The sequence below is a fragment of the Sus scrofa genome, chromosome 13, assembly GCF_000003025.6.
Source record: "Sus scrofa isolate TJ Tabasco breed Duroc chromosome 13, Sscrofa11.1, whole genome shotgun sequence".
Classification (NCBI taxonomy): Eukaryota; Metazoa; Chordata; class Mammalia; order Artiodactyla; family Suidae; genus Sus; species Sus scrofa.
This window is the reverse complement of record NC_010455.5, coordinates 158,630,463-158,653,290: the sequence shown is the minus strand read 5'-3', so window position 1 is coordinate 158,653,290 and position 22,828 is coordinate 158,630,463. Positions and strand designations below refer to the sequence as shown.

Below are 22,828 nucleotides of genomic sequence, written 5' to 3'. Positions count from 1 at the left end.
AGGATCTGACTACAGGGATGATGGAAAACAACGGGCGATTAAAAGTTGTTTGAGGAGAGAAGCAAAGACAACACCCTTCCCGCGGAGGGGGCAGGCCCGAAGGAGGGGTAGGGGCGGGCCTCGGCGCCGCGGCCCCGCCCCAGACGCGCGGCTTTGCCCCGCCCTTCGCGGCGCCGCCGTCGGCCCAGTGACCTCAGTTCAGCCCTAGGAGGCCATGGTGCTTCTCGACAAAGCAATGGCTAGTAAGTTGCGCGGCGGCCTGAACTCACCTGGAGGGGAGGCTTCGGGTATGGCGCCAGGGGAGGACCTTGCCGGCTTGGCCACTCGTCTCCGCCCCGTATCTCCGCTGCACTCATGGCCTTCCCTGCTCCTGTGTCCGCGGGGCTGGGGACCCGAGCGGCGAGAGTGGTGCGCGGCGGCGTCACGGGGAGGAGGCCTTGGAGCGCAGCGCGGTGCGGTGGCCGGGCTTCCGGGCTTCCAGACGGGACCGCGGGAGCTCCGGGTCTCTGCCCCTGATAGGCCCTCACTTTGCTCCCCACTGTGCTCCTGTGACACGTAAGACTGCGACTCCAGATGAGTTCCGTGCCCAACTACTCCAGAATCACTTGGGCGGGAAGGCGCGGGCGGGTGCTCATTAAAAATGCAAATTACGCACCTTCCCTGTAGTCTTCCCAGTTGCTCGCCGCCTCCCCCTCGCCCCAAGACAGTGTTCTTTCTGAAAAGCTTTCGGTAATTATGGTACTTAAAGTGTGAGAGTCTGACCTGTGAGAGTCCTGGAGACTTTTGCTATGGCTTAGATTGATTTTTGAACTTGGGTTTTGCACAAAGCATCATTCTAGTTATTTGTGGTTTGAGCCTTGTCACGTGTAAATGAAGCACCTGTTTTCTTTGATTTGGGCTTGTGTGGTAAGCGGACTGGTTAATTTGCTCCCGTGTGCACCCCCTCAAACCCACCGATGATTGCCCTTTTCTTCTGAACAAAAAACTGGGCAGGTTGCATCTGGACCTTGAGCTTTCAGGTTAGGTATTACACATCCCTATTCTGGATCAGCCCCAGGGGTGTGAGTTTCTAGCTTCGTACCCGGGTCTTTGCAGGATTCTTTCACATGAGGCAGTGGAGTGCTCTGGGCTCAAAGTCTGAAGACTGGATTATTACAGTCTTGGCTCAGCCCATGTCAAGTCATTTAACCTCTCTGGACCTCAGTTTCCTGTCCTGTAAAATAAACATAAATCGTTCATACCAAGGTTTAGTGAAGCTCCCTGAAGACCGTAAGATTTGTGAAAGTGCTGTATTTCATTTCAACCTCTGGAGTACAGCACAAGTTGGTGGAATGGACGTTCAGGATCTGGGTATAGAAGTCCTTTTACATACCTCCTGAGTGTGACTGTATCTTTCAGAAGAGGCTGATGGACTTGAGAGCTTGGTGGGGTTGATGGTAATGTTGATTTGACTTCCTTGAGGAGTGTTTTCAAGTTACATGACCTCACCTCACCCACCCCAAAACAAACAATGTGCCCCTTCAGTCTTAGATTTTGGCTTGGTTGTGGCTGTGCCATTTAACTTTGTTAACTGGCTTTGTGCTCCTTTCCCTCTGCAGGCCTCTTGTTTCTTCATCTATAAAATACTGTTAGCAGTACCTCACAGATGCTTATATGTGTAAAAGATCTGCACATCCCTTATGCTGTTTCTCTTTTGTTTACTTAAGATATTTTATCCTGGAGTTCCTATCGTGATGCAGTGGAAACGAATCCGACTAGGAACCACGAGGTTGCGGGTTCGATCCCTGGCCTTGCTCAGTGGGTTAAGATCCGGCTTTGCCGTGAGCTGTGGTGTAGGTCGCAGACCTGTCTCGGATTGATGTTGCTGTGGCTGTGGCATAGGCTGGCAGCAACAGTTCTGTTTGGACCCCTAGCCTGGGAACCTCCATATGCCAGGGGTGTGGCCCTAAAAGGACAAAAGACAAAAGAAAAAAAGATATTTTATTCTGATTTCAAAACCAATCTTATGGTTATCATAGGTGAAGCTATTAGAGGGGAGGAAGAATTGGGAGGGTGGGAATAACATACACACTACTGTATAAAATAGAGAATTAACGAGAATCTACTGTATAGGACAGGAAAATGTCAATGGTTTGTAGTAACCTATGTGGGAAAAGAGAATGGATATATTTATGTATGAAACTGTTTCACTTTGCTGTACACCTGAAACTAATACAATATCATAAGTCAACCGTACTCTGCTAGGAGTTTCAGTTGTGGCTCAGTGGGTTAAGAACCCCTGACCTAGTGTCTGTGAGGATGTGGGTTCGATCCCTGGCCTCTTTCAATGGGTAAAGATCTAGCATTGTTGCAGATTGCAGCGTAGGTCTCAGATGCTTGGATCCTGCGTTGCTGTGGCCTAGGCCGGCAGCTGCAACTCTGATTCAACCCGTAGCCCAGGAACTTCCATATGCTGCAGGTGCAGCCATAAAAAAAAAGAAAAAAAAAAATTCCGATGAAAATTTTAAAAATACTACACTAAAAATTAGGTAATTTAAAAAAAGGTATTTTTCCCCCCTTGGTGTCCTTGATTGTTAGATTACAATGAATATTAGGGCAGCCAGGGACGTGAAAATGAAAAGTATTTTCATTGTACAGAGGAGATGAAGTGTCTAGTATCTTGTCCTCGGGATCAAGGAACTCCCCAATGGTGGAATTGCGCTGCCTCAGCCTCTGTGGAGTGGATGTTTTGCACGGTGTCAGGCAGCTGGTTCAGGACAGCTGCCTTCTGGGTGGGATGGGGAGAGGGGAATCCATCAACAAAGCCAGGTGGACTTGTTCTTACTGTCCCTCAGAAGCAGAGACTAAGCCCAGCTTCTGAGTTACACTGGAGACCTTTAGTGGTGTTCTGGTGACAGCTCAGGCTATCTTGTTGCCCCAGCGTAGGCCTAGCTTTTGTTTTCACTCAGACTTTGAAACTATTGAACAAGCTGAAATCAGAGTTAAACTTAGTTCTTCTCACTATATTTAGGGGAAACCAAGGAATGGAACATCTGAATTTTCCTACTTTTAGGGTTAACCCTGAGCCAAACAGGCTTTCATCAAAAGCCAGGGTCCATCGGTGTTTCCTCTCTGAAGACTTTTTACTGTTACAGGAGCCACCCAGAGAGAGTGTTCACTAATGGTGGGATTTCAGATTCCACAGCAGAGGTGGGTAGGGAAGTGAGGGCAGGCTGTTACTGATAGTTGCTGAAGTTTTGCAGAGCTTTGTGGGTTACGACATGGTTTAGATCCTTTAATGTAGCCTTCTTTCAGACCATTAGTAAAAACTGTATCAGTCAGGCAGGACTCAGCAACCACACCAGCCACTTGAGCAGGAAAACACTTACATAAAGAATAATAATTACCATCGAGCTCAGTGGAAACGAATCTGACTAGTATCCATGAGGATGCAGGTTCGATTCCTGTCCTCACTCAGTGGGTTAAGGATCTGGCGTTGCCATGAGCTTTGGTATAGTTCGCAGACGTGGCTCGGATCCACGTGGCTTGGCCTACATCACAGCTCACAGGCCCCACTGAGTGAGGCCAGGGATCAAACCCATGTCCTCATGGATACGGACGGGGCTGTGGTGTAGTCAGGCAGCTGCAGCTCCAATTCGACCCTAGCCTGGGAACTCCATATGCCTCGAGTGCGGCCCTAAAAAAAGACCAAAAAAAAAAAAAAGAAATTAGCCAGTAAAAGGTGATTACTGTGAGAACTAAAAGAGTACAAAGAATATAGGAGCAGCAAACCTAGGGTATGCCTCCTGCCTCAAGGAAGGAATAAACCTGGAGGAGCCACTGACCTTCTTGCCCCAAGGCTGACAGCAGAACTTGTTGGCAGGGCTGGCTACGTAATTTCAGGGACCCAGTGTTCCAAGAAAACTTGGAGCCCCTTGTTCACATGGCAGGAAAAAGCACTGTTAGCTTTTCCTTCCAGTGTCTCTCTCAACCTCTCACAGTGTTTTTCACTTGCTACTTAATGTGCTCTTTTGGGCCCGGGACTGTTGATGAGGTGAGTGTGGACCCTCCCGGGAGCCCAGGCACCCTCCCTGTGAACTGGGCACATGTGCAGCTCACCGGCTGCTAGGCTCCCCCTCCGCCAGCAGCTGGGCCGGTGCACTGTGTCCCACACTGTGGTGGGGAAGTTGAGAAAGACTGGCATCTCCGCTTCCCATGCCTGCTGCCCCGACTCAGAGTGGGTAAGAAGCTTCCGAAGGGATTTCTCCTTCTGTGCTGGGATGTGCTTGGCGCCTGGATTGGGTGTGGACTGGAGGCTCAAGATCACATAATGAGGGATAGTTGTATATTCAGCCAGTGTTCTTTCATGAAGCCACATTGCCACTGAAAGGAAAAAGCTGGCCCTGCTTGCTTCCACTTCAGATTCTTGTGCCTGGAGTGGGTTTTGCCCATGGATGTTCCTCTAGCTCATGTTTTCTCAACCTCAGTGTTACTGCATGTTGGCCTGGATAAGTCTTGGTTGTGAGCAATTGTCCTGTCCCTTGGTTGTGAGCATCAGGGCATGTTTGGCAGCGTCCTTGACACTTGTCTACCCACTAGATGCCAGGAGTGAGACAGGAGTTAACTGGACCCCAGGCTCAGTAGCTGGAGCTTGTCTCCTGTTGAAACTTCAAAGTAAAGGCAGCACTACTGAGGAGTTGAGCTCTGCTTGAGTAAAAAGATAATCTTGACCTCAAGATGTTTCATTCCTGAGTCTAAGGGACCTCCCTGACCACACATGCCCAAAACGGTTCAAGGGGTCAAAACAGGAGGGGCACTAGCCCATAAAGTGTCCTGCCAACCCCCGGAGACCTTCGTGCTGGAATCCATCTTGGCTAAAAGAAGCCAATGCATGGTGGGGAGGGCTCTCACTCAGTCCAAATATTGGCATGAAGCACAATGAAGCAAGATGATTAGCTAGAGGGAACCCGGGAAACTGCCCCCATGTAAGCAATTTAAGCCACCCCAAAGTGTGCAGCTTGCTTTCTGAGCCTCCCCGTGTGTCTTTGTATCCGGCCTGCTGGCCCTTGTGGCCTGTCAGTTACAATTTGGCACCCTCACTGCCATGGCTTCGGTTTGATTCTCAGGGAACTAAGATCCTGCCTTAAGGAGCTGCACTCCTTGGCCCCCCAAGATCAGTAGCACCCCACCAGTCATGACCATCAACGGTGTCTCCAGACATTGCCAGATGTCCTGAGGGGCAAAATTGCCCTCTGTTGAGAAATGCTGGTCTACCTGACAGCTGTTTTATTTTCATCCTCAGCTTTCCGCTTGGCACTGATCCAGCTTCACGTTTCTTCTGTCAAATCAGATAACCTCACTCGGGCTTGTGGCTTTATCCAGGAGGCAGCAAAGCAAGGAGCCAAAATAATTTCGCTGCCAGTAAGTATGGAAGCAGCCTCCCCTTTCTGGGAACTGTTGTCCTAGCAGAATAGTGTCTGCTCGCTCTGGTTGTCCTCCTGTGTCCCAACAAGGTCCTTGGGGCCCCAGGATTGTTCCATGTTTGTCTGGAAGATGCTTCTAGCAAGGGTCCTTGTGATAGGGCATACAACATGGTTACAGGCTTTTGACTTCAGGATTGTCTACTGGGTTCAGAAGCCTAGTGGGCTGAGGGACGTAACCTAAAACTAAAACACTCAGTGCCTCACTTACGTTCTTTCCTTGTGTAATTTAAGTCTTTATAAGATCAGAAGAGATTGATTTTTAGTGTTAGGCCTCCAACATTTAAAAAAATTATTGAAAGTTATTGAAAACTGAAAATTGTTAGAGATTCTTAGGAAACCTGTGGTATCTGCCGAGATGTGATAGCCTGTAGAACTCTACATCTCTTTCCTAGGTGATTTCTTTCAGAACAGAACCAGCCGAAGATTGACAAACATTTGTTTGTCGGCAGGTACGGGGTCAGCCCCAGAGAAGGTCTTGCACATATCGGGACATGCACCAGCTGGCATCTTCTGCTGGGGTCAGTGGTGGAATATTCCAGACCACCCCCTCCCCCACTACACAGAGAAGGCAGCCCTTTGCAAACCCTGGAGAATTTTCAGGGCTGCCTTGTAGTTTAGGCTCCAGCCCATCCAGGTGTGGCCAGTGAGTAGGAATCTTTAACAAGGGAGCTTGAGACCTTAATGTTGCTCCAGCCATGGACTCCTCTGTACCTTTATCCTGATCATGGTCTCTTGGTTTAAGTTTCTGGGAGTCAGAGACTAAAAGGGCAGGAGTGAAAGCACTTGGATTCTGCATGCTTTCCCTCTACCTCACACGAGTCTTATATATACAGGCTGATGATTGGCCTGAGTTTCCTAGCACAGTGCCTGGTGCACAGGAAATCGAATGAACTAGAGTTGAAATCTAGTAGTTCTGCTTTTCACTTATCACAGAGCTGTTGAGGACAGACATATTCTGGGGAATGAGGGATTTGTAGGATCAACAGAATGTGGTGCTGGAAGGGAGCTTGGAAATAGCTCATTTTATACATGAAGAAGCATCTTAACCTCTGTGGCTTTCAAAGCTTCTGTATTTAAAAAAAACATAGGCTTTATTGCTTTACGTAGTTAATAATATAATTTTGAGACTATGGATTCATCCTCATAGCCAGAATCCTGTGAGTAAGCCCAGTGGTAGTGGAGCCCGAGTGCCCAAGGCTGGGACCTCATAGTTTTCCTGTGAACTTGAGGGAGGGGCCGGCCCCATCTTCTGCCAAGATGACCAGGATCTGGGCATGCACGCCAACTTGTCTTCTCCAGCCCCATCCGATCCAGTGGCTGAGTCATGCCTGTGGGCACAGGCTCTTTAACCCTGAGGGGTCATTGTTTTCTTTATCAGCTGTGTTTTACCCCTTTGAGAAGCTATGTCTTTGTATGGCAGAACTTTAAAATGAGTTGGGTGTTTTGGTGTTTTTTTCCCTCTTTTCTCTGCCAACATTATTCTAGGAATGCTTTAATTCTCCATATGGCACGAAATATTTTCCGGAATATGCAGAGAAAATTCCTGGTGACTCCACGCAGAAGCTGTCTGAAGTAGCAAAGGAGTGCGGCGTATATGTCATTGGAGGTAACTTCTTACCCTCAAGATGTCATGGCCTAAACATTAGAAACATCTGAATAACTTTTGTTGTTGAGAACATTTAAACCATGGAATACAAATTAGCCACTGAAAAGAATGAGGTAGATCTATGTATAGTAATACGGCAAGATCTTCAAATTATACTGTTACTAGAAAAAGAGCAAGTTTAATATGAAATGACAGATACTCCCCTACCAATTAATGCTGCACATGAAAGGAGATTATGTGTTTTTATATGTAGTTATGTATGTAAGAGATAGTAAATGTTGTAGAAGGATAAACACCAACTGATGATTTTCTCTAGAGAAGAAGGGGGAGTACAGGAGCAGGTCGAAATGTGGACAGAAAGACCATAAATGAATGTCTTTCATTCATATGGTGTTAAGAATTTTTTTTTTTTTCATAAAAAGGCGGAGTTCCTGTCGTGGCGCAGTGGTTAACGAATCCGACTAGGAACCATGAGGTTGCGGGTTCGGTCCCTGCCCTTGCTTAGTGGGTTAAGGATCCAGCGTTGCCGTGAGCTGTGGTGTAGGTTGCAGATGCGGCTCGGATCCCGCGTTGCTGTGGCTCTGGCGTAGGCCGGTGGCTACAGCTCCGATTCAACCCCTAGCCTGGGAACCTCCATATGCCGCGGGAGCGGCCCAAGAAATAGCGACAATAACAACAACAACAACAAAAAAGACAAAAGACAGAAAAAAAAAAAAAAGGCAACATACTTCAAAAGTAGCTTAGAGTATTATATATGGTGAAATAGGTCAGAGAAAAAGACAAATATTCTATATTGTCACTTACATGTGGAAGCTAAAAAAAGAAAGCAAATGCATGTGTAACAGCAGAAGCAGACTCAAAAAGAGAACAAAGCAGTGGTTAGCAGTGAGGAGAGAGAAGAGGGAAGGGCTAAGATAGGGTATGGGACTAAGAGATGTAACCTACTGTGTATGAAATAAGCAACAAGGATAGATTATACAGCACAGAGAAATTGAGCCATTATTTTGTAATAACTTTAAATGGAATACTGTCTATAAAAATACTAATTTACTGTGTTTTAATCCTGTACATCAACTGTACTTCGATTTTTAAAAAGTAGCTTTATTTATGTAGTTTTGTTTAAATTAGAAAATCACTACAGAAAAACTCTTTTTAAAAATATGGAGATCCTGTTGTGGCTCATTGGTAACAAACGTGACTGATATCCATGAAGATGCAGGTTCGATCCCTGGCCTTGCTCAGTGGGTTAAAGATCTGGCGTTGCTGGCAGTTGCAGCTCTGATTCCACCCCTAGTCTGGGTACTTCCATGTGCCACATGTGCAGCCCCCCCCAAAAAAATGCATATGTCAAACAATTATTTCTACATTATGAGATGCTAATTAGAAATGGATAAGAGGTGGAGAAGATGAAGCACGAAGAGATAGAACTGCAGGAATCATATTCAGTGATAGAAAGACTGTGGCTTACACTCCCACCTCAAGGCCTTTTTGGATACAGATGTTGCAGGACCTGGTGAATTTAAGCTGAGCAACTGTGAATTCCCCATGTTGTGTCAATGCTCCAGATTAAGTGTTGCTTAAGATCGAAGCTGAATTCAGACATATTCTGGTTATTTTTCAAACCTGTCTTTGGTATCTAACCTAATTATATTTTATCTACACTATGAAGTTTATCACTGAAACTTGTACACAAGAAGAAAAAAAACCATGATTAAATAACTCTTAGAAGATAGCAAAATTTATATTTGAGCCGAAGATAGTAAACTTTATTAAGCCTCTGTTCCATTATCATAGAAGAATGCTTTATTCATAATGTCTTCTGTGCTGTGTGTTTCTCCTCTCAATGAAAGGTTCCATTCCTGAAGAGGATGCCGGAAAATTATATAACACTTGTGCTGTATTTGGGCCTGATGGAACTTTACTGGCAAAGTACAGAAAGGTAAGTAGAGAATGGGGCAAGCCTCATTGCCTCCTGAGAACTTGTTTGAAGTCCCTAGTACCTCTCATCATATTATACACACGTCGTGCCTTTGACTAATTGGCACAGATGGCTGGCTATTCTAGGGTGTTGGCATTTTGATATAAACTGTAGACTCAGCCTGTCAATTTTAGCCAAGGAAAAACCCGCAGGAATTTTGATTAGGATGATATTGAACATATAGTGATCATTTTCAGGAGAGTTGACAGTTTGCAGTAGTGGTACATGCAGATACATTTAGGATTGCTAAGTTTTCTTGGTAAATCAATCCTTTTCTTTCTCTTTTTTCTTGTAGTACTCTTTGTCTTGAAGTTTATCTCCCATATTAATACAGTCACTCTCAGCTTCTTATACTTACTGTTTGTATGGTATATCTTTTTCTAATTTTGATTTTCAGTCTCTGTGTGTCTTTATATTTAAAATGATCCTTTTGCAGACAACATGTAGTGCGTTTTGCTTTTTTTATTCAGTCTGACAATCTCTGCCTTTTAACTGGAGTGGTTACTCTGTATTTAATATAAATATTGATATGGTTGGCTTTAAGCATATAGACATTTGATTATTTTTTTTCCTTTCTCTTTTCTTCATTCTTTTGGCTTCATTATTTGCTGCTTTTTTTGTTTTAACTTCTTGCCCTAGGAATTATAGTATCACACATACCTTGTCATAGTCTACTTAGAGTTTATATTATACTTCTTCATGTGAAATTTAGGAACTTTGCAATTGTGTAGGTCCGTTCTTTATTCTGTAGTTGTAGTGCATACTGCATCTATATATGTTATAAATCCCACATGACACTAATTTCTTTTTCTTTTTAGGGCCGTGCCTGTGGCATGTGGAAGTTCCCAGGCTAGGGGTTAAATCTCAGCTGCAGCTGTCAGCCTACGCCACAGCCACAGCAACACGGGATCAAGCTGCATCTGCAACCTACACCACAGCTCATGGCAACGCCACATCCTTAACCCAGCTGAGCAAGGCCAGGGATCAAACTCATCCTCATGGATGCCAGGTGGGTTTTGTTACCACTGAGCCACAACGGGAACTCCAAAACCTTAATTTTAGTTTAAATAGTCATGTGTGTTTTAAAGGAAAATATACTTGGAATTTGTGTTTTTTCTCTGCCTGCCTTCAAGATCTTTTTGTAATCTGTAGTTCTCAGTATTTTGACGCTTATAATCCTGGATATGATTTTCTTTGTATTTGCTTTGTGTTTCTTGCATCTGTAAATTTAAGCCTTTCACTGTATTTGAGGGCATTATTTTGTTAAATATTTTTCTATTCCATTCTCTTCTTATGGGACTCTCATTTTAATACTGTTCAGCAAACCAGGTTGCCAAGGCTCTGGTTTTAGTTTTTTTTTTTTTTTTTTTTTTTGCCATTTCTTGGGCCACTCTCGTGGCATATGGAGGTTCCCAGGCAAGGGGTTGAATCGGAGCCATAGCTTCCAGCCTACACCAGAGCCACAGCAACATGGGATCCGAGCCGCGTCTGCAACCTACACCACAGCTCATGGCAACGCCGGATCCTCAACCCACTGAGCAAGACCAGGGATTGAGCTGCATCCTCATGGGTACTAGTCGGGTTTGTTACCACTGCACTACGTCAGGAACTCCCAGATTGGACATTTTCTATTGCTCTGTCTTCAGGTTCACTGAGTCTCTAATATCTACTCTCCTGTGAGCTGATCCAGTGAAATTTTAAAAAATTCCAGATAATTAGCTTTTCTCCTAAAATTTTCATTTTGTTCTTTTTTTTTTTTTGCTATTTCTTGGGCAACTCCCGCGGCATATGGAGGTTCCCAGGCTAGGGGTCCAGTCGGAGCTGTAGCCACCGGCCTATACCAGAGCCACAGCAACGAGGGATCCGAGCCGTGTCTGCAACCTACACCACAGCTCACAGCAACGCCGGATCGTTAACCCACTGAGCAAGGGCAGGGACCGAACCCGCAACCTCATGGTTCCTAGTTGGATTCGTTAACCACTGCGCCACGACGGGAACTCCCATTTTGTTCTTTTTTATAGTGCTTATTTTCTACTGATAGTTCCTATTTCTGTATTCATTAAGAACATATTTTTCTTTACACCCTTGATCTTAGTTTCAATAGCTGCTTTATTTTATTTTATTTTTATTTTTTTTGTCTTTTTGCCTTTTCTAGGGCTGCTCCCGAGGCATATGGAGGTTCCCAAGGCTAGGGGTCTAATTGGAGCTGTAGCCGCGGCAACGCAGGATTCGAGTTGCGTCTGCAACCTACACCACAGTTCCTGGCAACGCGGGATCATTAACCCACTGAGCAAGGCCAGGGATTGAACCCGCAACCTCCTAGTCGATTCCTAGTCGGATTCATTAACCACTGCGCCACTACGGGAACTCCTCAATAGCTGCTTTAAAGTCTTTGATTATTATCACATCTGGGTCTTGGTATGGGTTCTGCTCCATTGCCGCTTTTTCTTTAAAATTTGGGTTACATCTTTGTGTGTCTAGTAATTTTGGATTGTTTGTTAGATTATATATGTTGTTGATTCTAGCTTCTATTACATTCCTGAGAAAAGTGTTTTATTTTTTGTTTTAGCAAGTAGTTAATTTGGGCATACTTAAACTCCAAACTCTTTTTTTCCTTTGTGACAAGGGCAGCAACTTCAGCTGCTCTGTTTTATTATAAAGTTGTTTTGCTTTAGCTGGGCTTCTTGGAGTCTGCCTCATTGGTTAGCCAGAGTTTTGGACAGATTTTATATGTAAAATTTAGGGCTCTTCTTTGACTTTGTTCTTTTTAGGATTTGCCCCTACTGTCGAGCTTCTGTGAGACTCTGTCCTCTGGTTCCTTAGCCAGTATGTTGTGAGTAGTTGTCACCACTTCCCCTTGCAAGAGTGGGGGCCTTGCTTCCAAGTAAAAGCTGTAAACAAGTGGGAGAATCACCCAGTTCTGTTCCCTTCTTTTAAGTGTTGACCTCTCTTCAGTTTTTGCCTGATTTTGATTATTCTCAAGTATTTTATTATTAAAAATTTTTATTCTTGGAGTTCCCGTTGTTGTGGCTCAGCAGAAACAAACCTGACTAGTATCCATGAGGATGCAGGTTTGATCCCTGGTCTTGCTCAGTGGATTAAGGACCTGGCATTGCTGTGAGCTGTGGTGTAGGTCACAGACGCCGCTTGGATCTAGTGTTGTGTCTGTGGCGTAGGTAGGCTGGGGCGGCTAGAGCTCCGATTCAACCCCAGCCTGGGAATTTCCATATGCCATAGATGCAGCCCTAAAAAAAAAAAAAAAAAACTTTTAAAAATTTTATGGCCACACCCACGGCACATAGAAGTTCCTGGGCCAGGAATTGAATCCGAGCTGCAGCTGTGACCCATACCACAGCTGCAGCAATGCTGGATCCTTAACCTACCACACTGGCTTGGGGCTTGAACTCACACCTCTGCAGCAACCCGAGCTGCTGCATCTGGATTCTTAACCCACTGTGCCACCTTGGGAACTCCTCAGGTACTTTTAAATCATTGTATTTTTTATTTTGTCCACAGTTTCTAGTTAATCTGTAAGAAAGCTGGTCTGCATAGGAGCCACTCTGCTATTACTGGAAGAGGACTTGGCATTGAGCTATTAAATCTTCAGAGTACATATTTTCAGAATTAAGTTTTCCAGTCCGTGAATATGGTATATATCATTTGCTAGATTTATTCCTAATTTTTTTTTTTTTTTTTTTTTTTGCTTTTTAGGGCTGAAGCCGCAGCATATGGAGGTTCCCAGGCTAGGGATCTAATTGGAGCTGTAGCTTCCAGCCTACGCCAGAGCCACAGCAATGACAGATCCGAGCCATGTCTGCAACCTATATCACAGCTCATAGCAATGCCAGATCCTTAACCCACTGAGCGATGCCAGCGTTTGAACCCTATACCTCATGGTTCCTGGTAGGATTTGTTTTCCGCTGTGCCATGACGGGAACTCCTAATTGGTGTTTTTTTTGATGCCCTTTCATTTTCTGTTTCTTGCTGGTATATAGAAATATAACTAGTTTTTAAAATATGAACCTTGAATGTAGCACACTTGCTTAGTAAACTCATTAATTCTAATAATTCATCTGTAGACTACTGTTGACGTTTCTTAGGAACACAATTATACCATCTGAGAATAACGGCTTTTAATTTTTTCTTTCTAATTCTTACACTTTTTGTTCCTTTCCTTGTTGCTTTCCTAGAATCTCTGTTACACTGTTGAATAGGAGGTGTCCTTACCTTCTTCTTGAGCTCAATAGAAGGGTTTTAATACTCCACTATTAAATACGATTTTTTTTCACTCTGTGTCAGATTAAGGGGGTACCCTTCCTAGAAGAGTTTTTCTCTTTATGAGAAATGGATATTAGACGTTTCCCAAATGCTCATTATTCACTTCTTCAGATGACAATGACTCTATTTTATTAATGCGGTAAATTATATTGATTGATTTTCTAATGTTAAATGACTTTTGTTTACCATGAATAAATCCAGTTTCAAAGTGATAGGTTCCTTTTTTCATATATTGCTGGTTTGCAAAATTTTACCTATTCGTGATTGCTCACCCACTTTCCACCTCTCCTGGAAGAGGAGTTTGTACCAGTTTGATTCTACGTCTGAGAAGTCTTCATTTAGCATTTACGTTGGTTAAAAATCAACACATAATTGCTCCTCATAAGAAACCTAGCCATCGATTTGCACACCACCAAAAAAAGAAGGGTCATAAAACCCACAGCATCATTTTTCCAGTTTCCTGTGTTAGAAATCATTTTGATAGGATGTCAGTCAGCTTGCAGGGTGGGTTGTGGGCAGGTTGGGGGTGCTGTTTATACAGTTGACCGTAGAACAATCCCCATAGCAGGCTATGGAGAGATATCTGTTACTGCTGCCATGAACCATGCCAGAAAAGAGGTAACCAAACCCATTATTTGTGATGCAGCTCCATCTGTTTGACATTGATGTTCCTGGGAAAATCACATTTCAAGAATCTAAAACACTGAGTCCTGGTGATAGTTTCTCCACATTTGATACTCGTACGTACCAGATAAGTTCACCTCTTTTAGCAGTCCTCGTAGAAGAGGATCAGGTGTCCTTTGTTTTTCTCTTACATCCCTTCCCAACTTCTTTACAAAACCCTAGTGTAAGACCCACAGTGAGAAGGGTGGAGAACGGTCAGACCTAGAAAGGGTGGGCCGAATGGGAGCTAAGGGCTGGACCTGATTTTGCTTTTCTGCTTTGTCACAGCCTTTTGTTAATAGGACAGCTTCTGGCCTATACCTGTTAGGCCGTGACTGAACACCTCCTACTTAGAAACATTCAGTTAGAATGAATTTCTCATCTCTGCTGATGTAAATGATGTCTTCATGAGGTGAAGTCCAAGCAGGAATAAGCTTATAAATTTTCTCCACCCTTGGGCCCTGCATTACTGTATTCCCAACAGTGTGTTGTGATCATTAGATCATGGAGGCTTTCCCCTGCTGCACCATGCTGCAGGAGGTTAACTTTTTGTTTGTACATTTTCTCTTTGGAAAACAGCTTACTGCAGGGTGGGCCTGGGCATCTGCTACGACATCCGCTTTGCAGAGCTGGCACAAATCTATGCACAGAGAGGTGAGGCAGTGCTGTGGTTGTGTTGCAGGGGTGCTTGGGGGTTTGATTTGGGCTGGTCTTTGTGGGAAGAGGGAACCTTTGATCAGAAAACCTGAAAGGTAAGTCCTACCCTCTCCATCCCCATCTGATTTCTCAGACTTCTGCTGCCTATGGACAGTGTGTTCTTTGGAGGTTGTCATTTACTGCACCACTGAGCTATGGCAGGGGTCCTGCTTCTAAACTAAACACCAGCTCTACCCTTTGGGCCCTCCCTGCTACTGTGTTTGGAAAGAGGCACTAAGGGCCCAGTGGAAATGGTCTCTGAACTCTTGGCTTTCACCACGCACTAGTCCTAGATATTGGGTACAGCAGAAATGTAGTTAGTGACGTATCGGTTCAGGAGGTATCCTACCATCCTGGAGAAGCACCGAGCCAGATCAGGAGATCTGGATTCTGGTTCCAGCTTTTCCCCTTAATTGGCACAGTCCTTTGGGTAAATTATTTAATCTCTAGAGCAGCGTGGTTTTCTCATAGGAGTAGGGAGTTTTAAAGCTCCTCGTATGGTATTCAAGAAACAGTAGCATCCATACTGGACTGCTGAAGATATCCTGATTCCCATTCGTCTGTCACTTGAAGAGAAGTGGGTGCAAATGGTATGACTCCACCTTGTGCCTCCACCTTTTTCTCAGCAAAAGGTGGAGGCACAAGGGCTCTGGGTCTGCAGTCTCAGTTGAGTCTTAGCAATAAGCAGTAGAGCACCTAGCCTGCCCCTCATTTCAGTTGACAGGCATTCAAAACATGGACCTTGGCCTTTGGAGCTGACCATATGGTGCTAAAGAATTGGAATGATGGTTCTCCACTTTGTTAAAGCAAAAGTGTTGTGGTTTTGATTGTCAGTACTTCTCTTCTTGGGTGTGTATGTTTTGTGTATGTGTCTAGAGGGATCTAGAGCCAGGCTTAATGGCCCTGACACCTTTAGACTTGAGGAAGTTTGAGTTTGGTTCCCACTGGGTAAGGAACAGAGGAAGGGGCTAATTGGTTGGGTGTTCACCTCACTGGCTTTTCTTTGGCCTTTCTCTCCTCAAGGCTGCCAGCTGTTAGTATATCCTGGAGCTTTTAATTTGACCACTGGACCAGCCCATTGGGAGCTGCTTCAGCGAGGCCGGTAAGAAAGCATCCCAAGCATAGTTTCAAGCATCTCATTGTTTCTTTGTGCAAACATTTCCGGTTTGGTGGAAGCTCCAACCTTCCCCACATGGATTGCTGCTCTGACTCAGGATGCCCAGTATCTACCTGCAGCAAAAAGATGAATCTTTTCATCTTTTAGTGCAAATGGAGGGCTTCTGCTATAAGGCACATTATCCTCAGAATCCATAGCGCCAGTCTCATGGATTTGGGGGACTCTTGATTTTTACATTTCCAAGAGCATTCACTGCAGCAAATAGACAGTGATTTCATTTTTCCATGATCAGATATGGATTGGTTTCTGTGTTACAGTTGCTGGCAACTTTTACAGAGAATTGGAGAGCCACGGAATGTATGTGTCCAGAGCCCCAGAAGCCAAGGAAAAGGCAGCGGTGACCTTTTAGTCTGACAGCCCTGGGGAGAGATTTGTGTGCTCAGCTGACCCAGATTGTGTGTTTAACCTATGCATCCTCCTCAACATCCTGCTAGTCTAGGTGCTCTGCCAAGAAACTCCTCATAAGTTACTGTGCTTCTAACCTGTAGGTCCTGAGCACTGCACAGGCACATTATGCCTGTCACAGTTGCTGTTTCCTTAGTCCCCTGAGAGTGTGAAGGGCAGGTAACAGCAGCGGGTGTAACATGGAAGGGAAAAAGAGTGTAACTCCATGAAGTGCTCTGCAAACCATGAAATACTGATTAGAGATGATGTTTAAAACATTAGAAGTTTTAAAACTGAGGCATTATATACTTACAGAAAAGTGTACAGTTTTTTTCTCATTTTTTAGATTTTTATTGAAGTACAGTTTACTGTACATCAGTGAATTTTTACATAGTGTTCACCTGCAACAAAGATCAGCATCTAGGAGTTCCCTTCGTGGTGCAGTGGTTAACGAATCTGACTAGGAACCATGAGGTTGCGGGTTCGATCCCTGGCCTTGCTCAGTGGGTTAAGGATCTGGCGTTGCTGTGGCTGTGGCATAGGCCGGCGGCTACAGCTCAGGTTAGACCCTAGCCTGGGAACCTCCATATGCCGTGGGTGCAGCCCTAGAAAAGGCAAAAAGACAAAAAAAAAAACCCAAAAAACAAAAAACAAACCAAAGATCAGCATCTAGAACATTGCCAGGCCCTTGGAATGATCCCTTCTGTTCCTTCCCAGTCTACTCCCCTTCCCTCCTCCCAGAGGTAGCCACTCTGCTCACTTTTAGAGATGATGGTAATTTTTATTGGAAGGGGATGTAGAAGTGTTCGGCAGCGTGCGTGGTGAAAGGGAAGGTATGTATTATACCTATATTGATATAGGTATTTTATATATATACCTATGTCTGTATAACACCATAAATATAATAAATGCTGCCTTGTTGAAAGTACGGAAAGCTTGGGAGAGACTGGGATGATCTGGCGTGATCTATTTCTAAAGCCCAGAGAGCTCCTGGGTCAGGTGGCTTGGGGTACCATCTGAAATTCCTGCCTAATTTGAGATGGTGGGACTGCCACCATGGGCCTGGAAGTGCTCTGCAGCCCTGCAAGGTGCATTGTCCCAGCGCGGCCAGTCCTTGCACCTTGACTGCATTAACCAGAGAAGCTCTGCTTTTACGTTACAGGATGGTTCAGGTCAGGCTCTCTTAACTGTGGCAGTATAGACATTTTGGACTAGATAATTCTTTGTTGTGGGGACTGTCCTGGGCCTTGCAGGATATTTAGCAGCATCCCTGGCCTCTGTCCACTAGATGCCAAGAGCAATCCCCTAGTCGTGACAGTCAAAAATGTCTCCAGACACTGACAAATGGCCCCTGCTGGGCAAAATGGCCCCAGTTAAGAACTGACTTATGTAGTAAGATCTTTTTTGAAGAGAGGGTTCCATGGCTTTGGATGTTTCCTTACACATCTGAGGCAGCCTGTCCTGTCTTAGTTTTTGAAAAAAGGTCTGTACACTTAGGGTTAAAAAAAAAGTTGCAGACCTATATTATATGACTTATTACCACTTTTCTGTCTATTGACTACAGGGCTGTTGATAATCAGGTGTACGTGGCCACAGCATCTCCGGCCCGGGATGACAAAGCCTCCTATGTTGCCTGGGGACACAGCACCATTGTGAGTCCTTGGTGAGTTGGCTAGGTGGGAACAGGCTCACTAGGAGCTCAAGAGAGGTGGCACTTGGGCAGGTGGGTTGTCTGATTCCTGCCTGGCCTTGCCTTTCCTCCACCCCCAAAACTCCACATGCCTGCCAGGTTGCTGGCTCTCTGAGAGAAGCTTCCACTTGAAAACCACGTGAGAGAGAAGTGGTCTTGCTCTCCTGACTGAGTGCTTGGTCAGCCTTTTTCTCAATGTCTAAGTGGCTTTTATCGTCAGCCAAACATGGAAACAAGGCAGCAGTAACAGGTGGTTGTTTTCGTAAAGGAGGCTCCCAAACTCTTGGCTTTTGGTTAAAGTTTAGCCTGGGTCACTAGTCCTAGGGCAGGAGTGAGTTGCAGGGTAAGGATTTTGCTTCCTGGATAATGATTAGAGGAGATGGAGGATGGGTTGAATTATGGGGAACTGTGAATTTGTCCTCTGTGAGAGGGTAAGACATTTTATTATTCAGTGAAACCAGCATGGACGTCTGCTCAGATACGTATACAGTCCTATGTTAGCAGATGTATCTTACCAGCATTTGTACACTTTACTCCTACTTTCACACATTATCCCAATTTGACCTTTCAGAGATGTATCTTTATTTAGCCCAGTTCATAGGTGGTAGAATTGGATCTGGTGTTGTCACTGCTGTGGTGCAGGTTCAGGTTCAGCCCCTGGCCCAGGAATTTCTATATGCTGTGGGCACAGCCAAAAAAAAAAAAAGAAAAAGTAAGGTATGACCAGTGAGAGATTCTCAGTGAACCTCTGCCACATTAGGATTTGGGGGGTTTTGGAAGACTGGAAGGACTGAATTGGTTTGAAAATTTTCTTAAACTTGATGCAAGTTCTTCTGCTCAGATGCTCATGATGGGTTTCCTGACCTTTTGAGCAGCTCTGCTTCCTGGCTAGTTCTGCTGAACTCTTGTTACTGATCAAGCTGGCTCCTGACACAAAGTAGTTGTATAAGATTTACCGTAATTTCTTCCTTGTCAGAATACCCCCGTTTGGGCCTGGGGGCCCTTTGGCCTACATCAGTGTTGGGATAGGTACCTGGGGTTAACATAGTGGTCTTTGAATGCCAGGACAAGTGGGAGAAGAAATAGACTAGAAAATGATTCAGTTGAATGGTGTTAATGATGGTGTTTGTAGCTCACTGTGCCAAAATAATCTGGCCATCTGGTAAATGGAACCAGTTATGTTAGATTGTTCTATCAGATTACTTGTTTTGTGCACTGGAGGAATTTCATTTCACAGATAGTTTTTGAAGCCCTGTTTTGGGCGAAGAGACTCAGCACTGGAAAGTTTTCTAAATCAGCCTTTCCTCAGATTTATGGTGTGTTCCTGTTTCCAGGTGTGGGGTGCCTGCCAGGGTATGGTTCTGTCACTTCCACCAAGGCCCCATAGGTTGAAACCTTTCCCTCAAAACCCTAAAGCCATTAACATAGGAATCCAGGGGCCACAGGCATGAGCCCAGAGATCCAGGCAGACAGCCTCACCATCCTGGTGGGGAGAGGGTAGCAGCCTTGGGAGGCATGAAGAAGCAAAGTCAGACTGCCCCCCCAGTATACTCAGGAGGGAACAGGGAGGAGCTTCCTCTTGGTTATGGGTGGCTCTATTCCCAGATGTTTACATCTGTCGGTGGAAATAATAAATAATCTATAATAGGAATAGAGAAGAGTTTTATTCAAGCCAAACTGAGGACTGTAGCCTAGGAGATAGCCTCTCAGATAGCTCTGAGAACTGTTCCAAAGAAGCATGATTTGCAGGATAGTTTTATATCTTGTCCCTACAAAGAACATCAAACATGATGGGTACATTCCTTCAAAATTTCAGGAAAAAAAGATCAGCACATACACAGCAATTAGGAGTGCTGGCATTGATGTCCCTGGAAGGGAGACATTTAGCTCTATCTTCAAAACAGATATTCTTGGACTTTGTGGCACAATGGGTCAAGGATCTGGTGTTGTCACTGCAGTGGCTTGGGTCGCTGCTGTAGTGTAGGTTCGATCTGTTGCCCAGGAACTTCTACATCTGCACGCTGTGGGTGTGGCCAAACCTCCACCCTCAAAACCAAAACACGCTGTTTATCTCTGGACAGTACATTCTTTGCTTTAAGGCTTAAAGCAGATGTACAGAGTATATTTCATAGGCCACAAGACAGGCTGTTCTTTTGTTTTTTTGGTCTTTTTAGGGCCGCATTTGTGGCATATGGAGGTTCCAAGGCTAGGGGTCCAATTGGAGCTGTAGCCACAGGCCTACACCAGAGCCACAGCAACGCCAGATCTGAGGTGTGTCTGCGACCTACACAATAGCTCACAGCAGTGCCAGATCCTTAACCCACTGAGCGAGGCCAGGGTTTGAACCCACAACCTCATGCTGTGCCACAATGGGAACTCCATTCCTTTTTTTTTTTTTTGCTTTTTAAGATAGGCTGTTCTAGTGAACATAAAGTTTAAGTTAAATGATGGATAAGCCAGAATGACTTCCCCATACCTCAATATGTGAAAATTTCTTCCATCACATCTTGGAATAACTACCATTTCCTAGCAGTTTGCAATTTAAAAAATATACTCCATAGTTTTCTAAGTCCTCACAGAGCTCTTATTTCTCACTCTATAGATTAGGAAATGGAGATTCTAGATGACTTGCTTTAAGGCCACATAGCTACTTATATGGTAGAACAGGAATTTATGCCCCTACCTTCTTGTTTTAAACCTCAGATTCCTTTCTGACCAGTGAGATGGAGAGGAAAAACAGATCTTGAATATCAGCAACATCAGAATCCACTCATTCTACCCTGAATCTTTTTCAGGGGGGAGGTCCTCGCCAAAGCCGGTACTGAAGAAAAGATCGTGTATGCAGACATCGGTAAGATTTGCTCTGGCCTAGTTTAGGTCTCTGGTGTCCCCATTGCTCTGAGGCCAGATTCCATAGCTGTGAGATCCTATCACCTGGAGGGGCTCCTTTATGTCCCACTCACCTCATTTACCCTTGGTTCTCTGGCCAAGCCCTGGGGCTATGAATCAACCTGAGTTTTCTTGCTTTATTTTGAAATGACTCCAGGGTCAGTGCCAGGTTTGTCTGTGCCTCTAGACAAGGCCTGTAAGTAAGTTACTTGCTGAGGCGCTGGGTTTTTTTTTTTTATACAGTTTGGGGAAGAAATTCTTGTTTAGTAAGAATTACATCTTACTAATGGTGCATTTTCCTGTTTTTGCAGACCTGAAGAAGTTGGCTGAAATACGCCAGCAAATCCCTATTTTTAGCCAGAAGCGATCAGACCTCTATGCAGTGGAGGTGAAAAAGCCCTAATGTTTATGTTTCCAGTGTGTCATGAAATGGGAAGTACGTTTGTGCACCGTAACCAATTCCATGGTGATTTCTTTAATGTAGATTTTTTTTTCTTACCAAATTTCAGTCTTTTCTCTTCTTGGAAAGGGGAAGCTCCCTAGAGATGATGGAGCATCAGCTGATGCTGACATTCTCCACATCATATTAAATAGTTAAGGACTCAGGCTGGCATTGAAGAGCAGGAGGAGGGGATGGTTGTAAACCTTCCATACTTAAGTTGCCTCAAAGCAGTTAGTAGAAGTATCAGATGGTATCATGGTGGTTGATTTCACCTTATACAAATAATATTTATGTCATGAACCCTAATCCTAGAGTTGGAATCCATTATGTAGAAAACTTGGTCTGTGAGCATTCCCTTAAAGGTATGTGTTTGGTTTGTGAGTAGCTGTGGAAGGCAAGGTGATGGATCCCTGGTGTTTGCTAGAGGATTTGGCAGCCCCACTCTTCCTAGCAGCCTTTGGGCTCCTCAAATTCAGGAAGGAGCTAAAATAACACCTGCTAACCCCCCTCACCTCCTGAAAAACAGTGTTTCAACAGTGAGCCTATGGGAGAATGGTAGTGGCATGATTTGGTCAAGGCAACTTAAGTGTGAATCTCTGCAAAAGATGGGGAGAATGTTTGAATGTCTTTCTTTTTGCTTTTTTCCTAGTAGCGCTTTTAGTTTGTCACAGCCAAGTTTTTAGCCCAGTGGTGTTTAGAATGTCTTTACACAATTAAAAATAAATAATTCCATTGAGACTTTGGTTATGTATTTTATAGCAAGTGGTGGGTTGATAAATAACCATTAGCTGTCTGAGAAAAAGTTGATTCCATTGTGGCCAGGTAACATACCTTGTATAATTTGAATCCTTTTAAATTTATTTATGAGATTTGCTTTATGGCCCAGAATATGCTTAGTAAATATTCCATGTGCAGTTTAAAAGAATATGTATTCAGCTGCTGTTATAGGTGGAGCGTTCTGTAAATGTCAAGTAAGTCACATTGGTGATACTGTTTTTACATATTCTATATCTATAAATATTTTTTGTCTAATTTCTATCAGTTATCAACAGTATAACTGAGTGTAATTGTGGATTTGTCTGTTTCTCATTACAGTTCTATCATTTTTTTGCTTCAGATATGTTGAAATTCTCTTACTAGGTACATACTTAAGGCTATTATATCATCATGATCAGTCAGCCCTTTTTTATTATGAAATAACACTTTATCTCTATCATTTTTGCCCTCAAGGGATTTTGTCTGGTATTAATAATGCCAGTCCAACTCTTTTTTTTTTTTTTTTTGCCATGCTCATGGCATATGGAAGTTCCTGGGCTAGGAATCGAGCCTGCACCGCAACCATAAACCAAAGCCACAATAGTAACACTACCACCGAGACACAAGAGATCTCCTAGTCCAACTTTCTTTTGATTAGCATTATCATGATATATCTTCTCCATCAGTTCTGTGTTTTTTCTCCTTTTTTTGGCTGCCCCATGGCATGTGGAGTTCCTGGGCCAGGGATCAGATCCAAGCCATAGTTGTAACCTGTGCTGTAGCTGTGGCAACGGCAGATCTTTTAAC

General features: G+C 44.3%; 1 protein-coding gene across 4 annotated transcripts; it reads left to right on the top strand.

Moving 5' to 3' along the window:
- NIT2 (nitrilase family member 2) lies at nucleotides 127–22,294 on the top strand. 4 transcript variants are annotated; one of them, XM_021068475.1, is made up of 10 exons: nucleotides 127–242; nucleotides 5,282–5,400; nucleotides 6,948–7,068; nucleotides 8,919–9,007; nucleotides 13,971–14,064; nucleotides 14,567–14,641; nucleotides 15,707–15,785; nucleotides 17,809–17,896; nucleotides 20,730–20,785; nucleotides 21,135–22,294. In XM_021068475.1, the coding sequence occupies exons 1-9, from the start codon at nucleotides 215–217 to the stop codon at nucleotides 20,757–20,759; spliced, it is 723 nt and encodes a 240-aa protein (XP_020924134.1). In that variant the 5' UTR covers nucleotides 127–214; the 3' UTR covers nucleotides 20,760–20,785; nucleotides 21,135–22,294.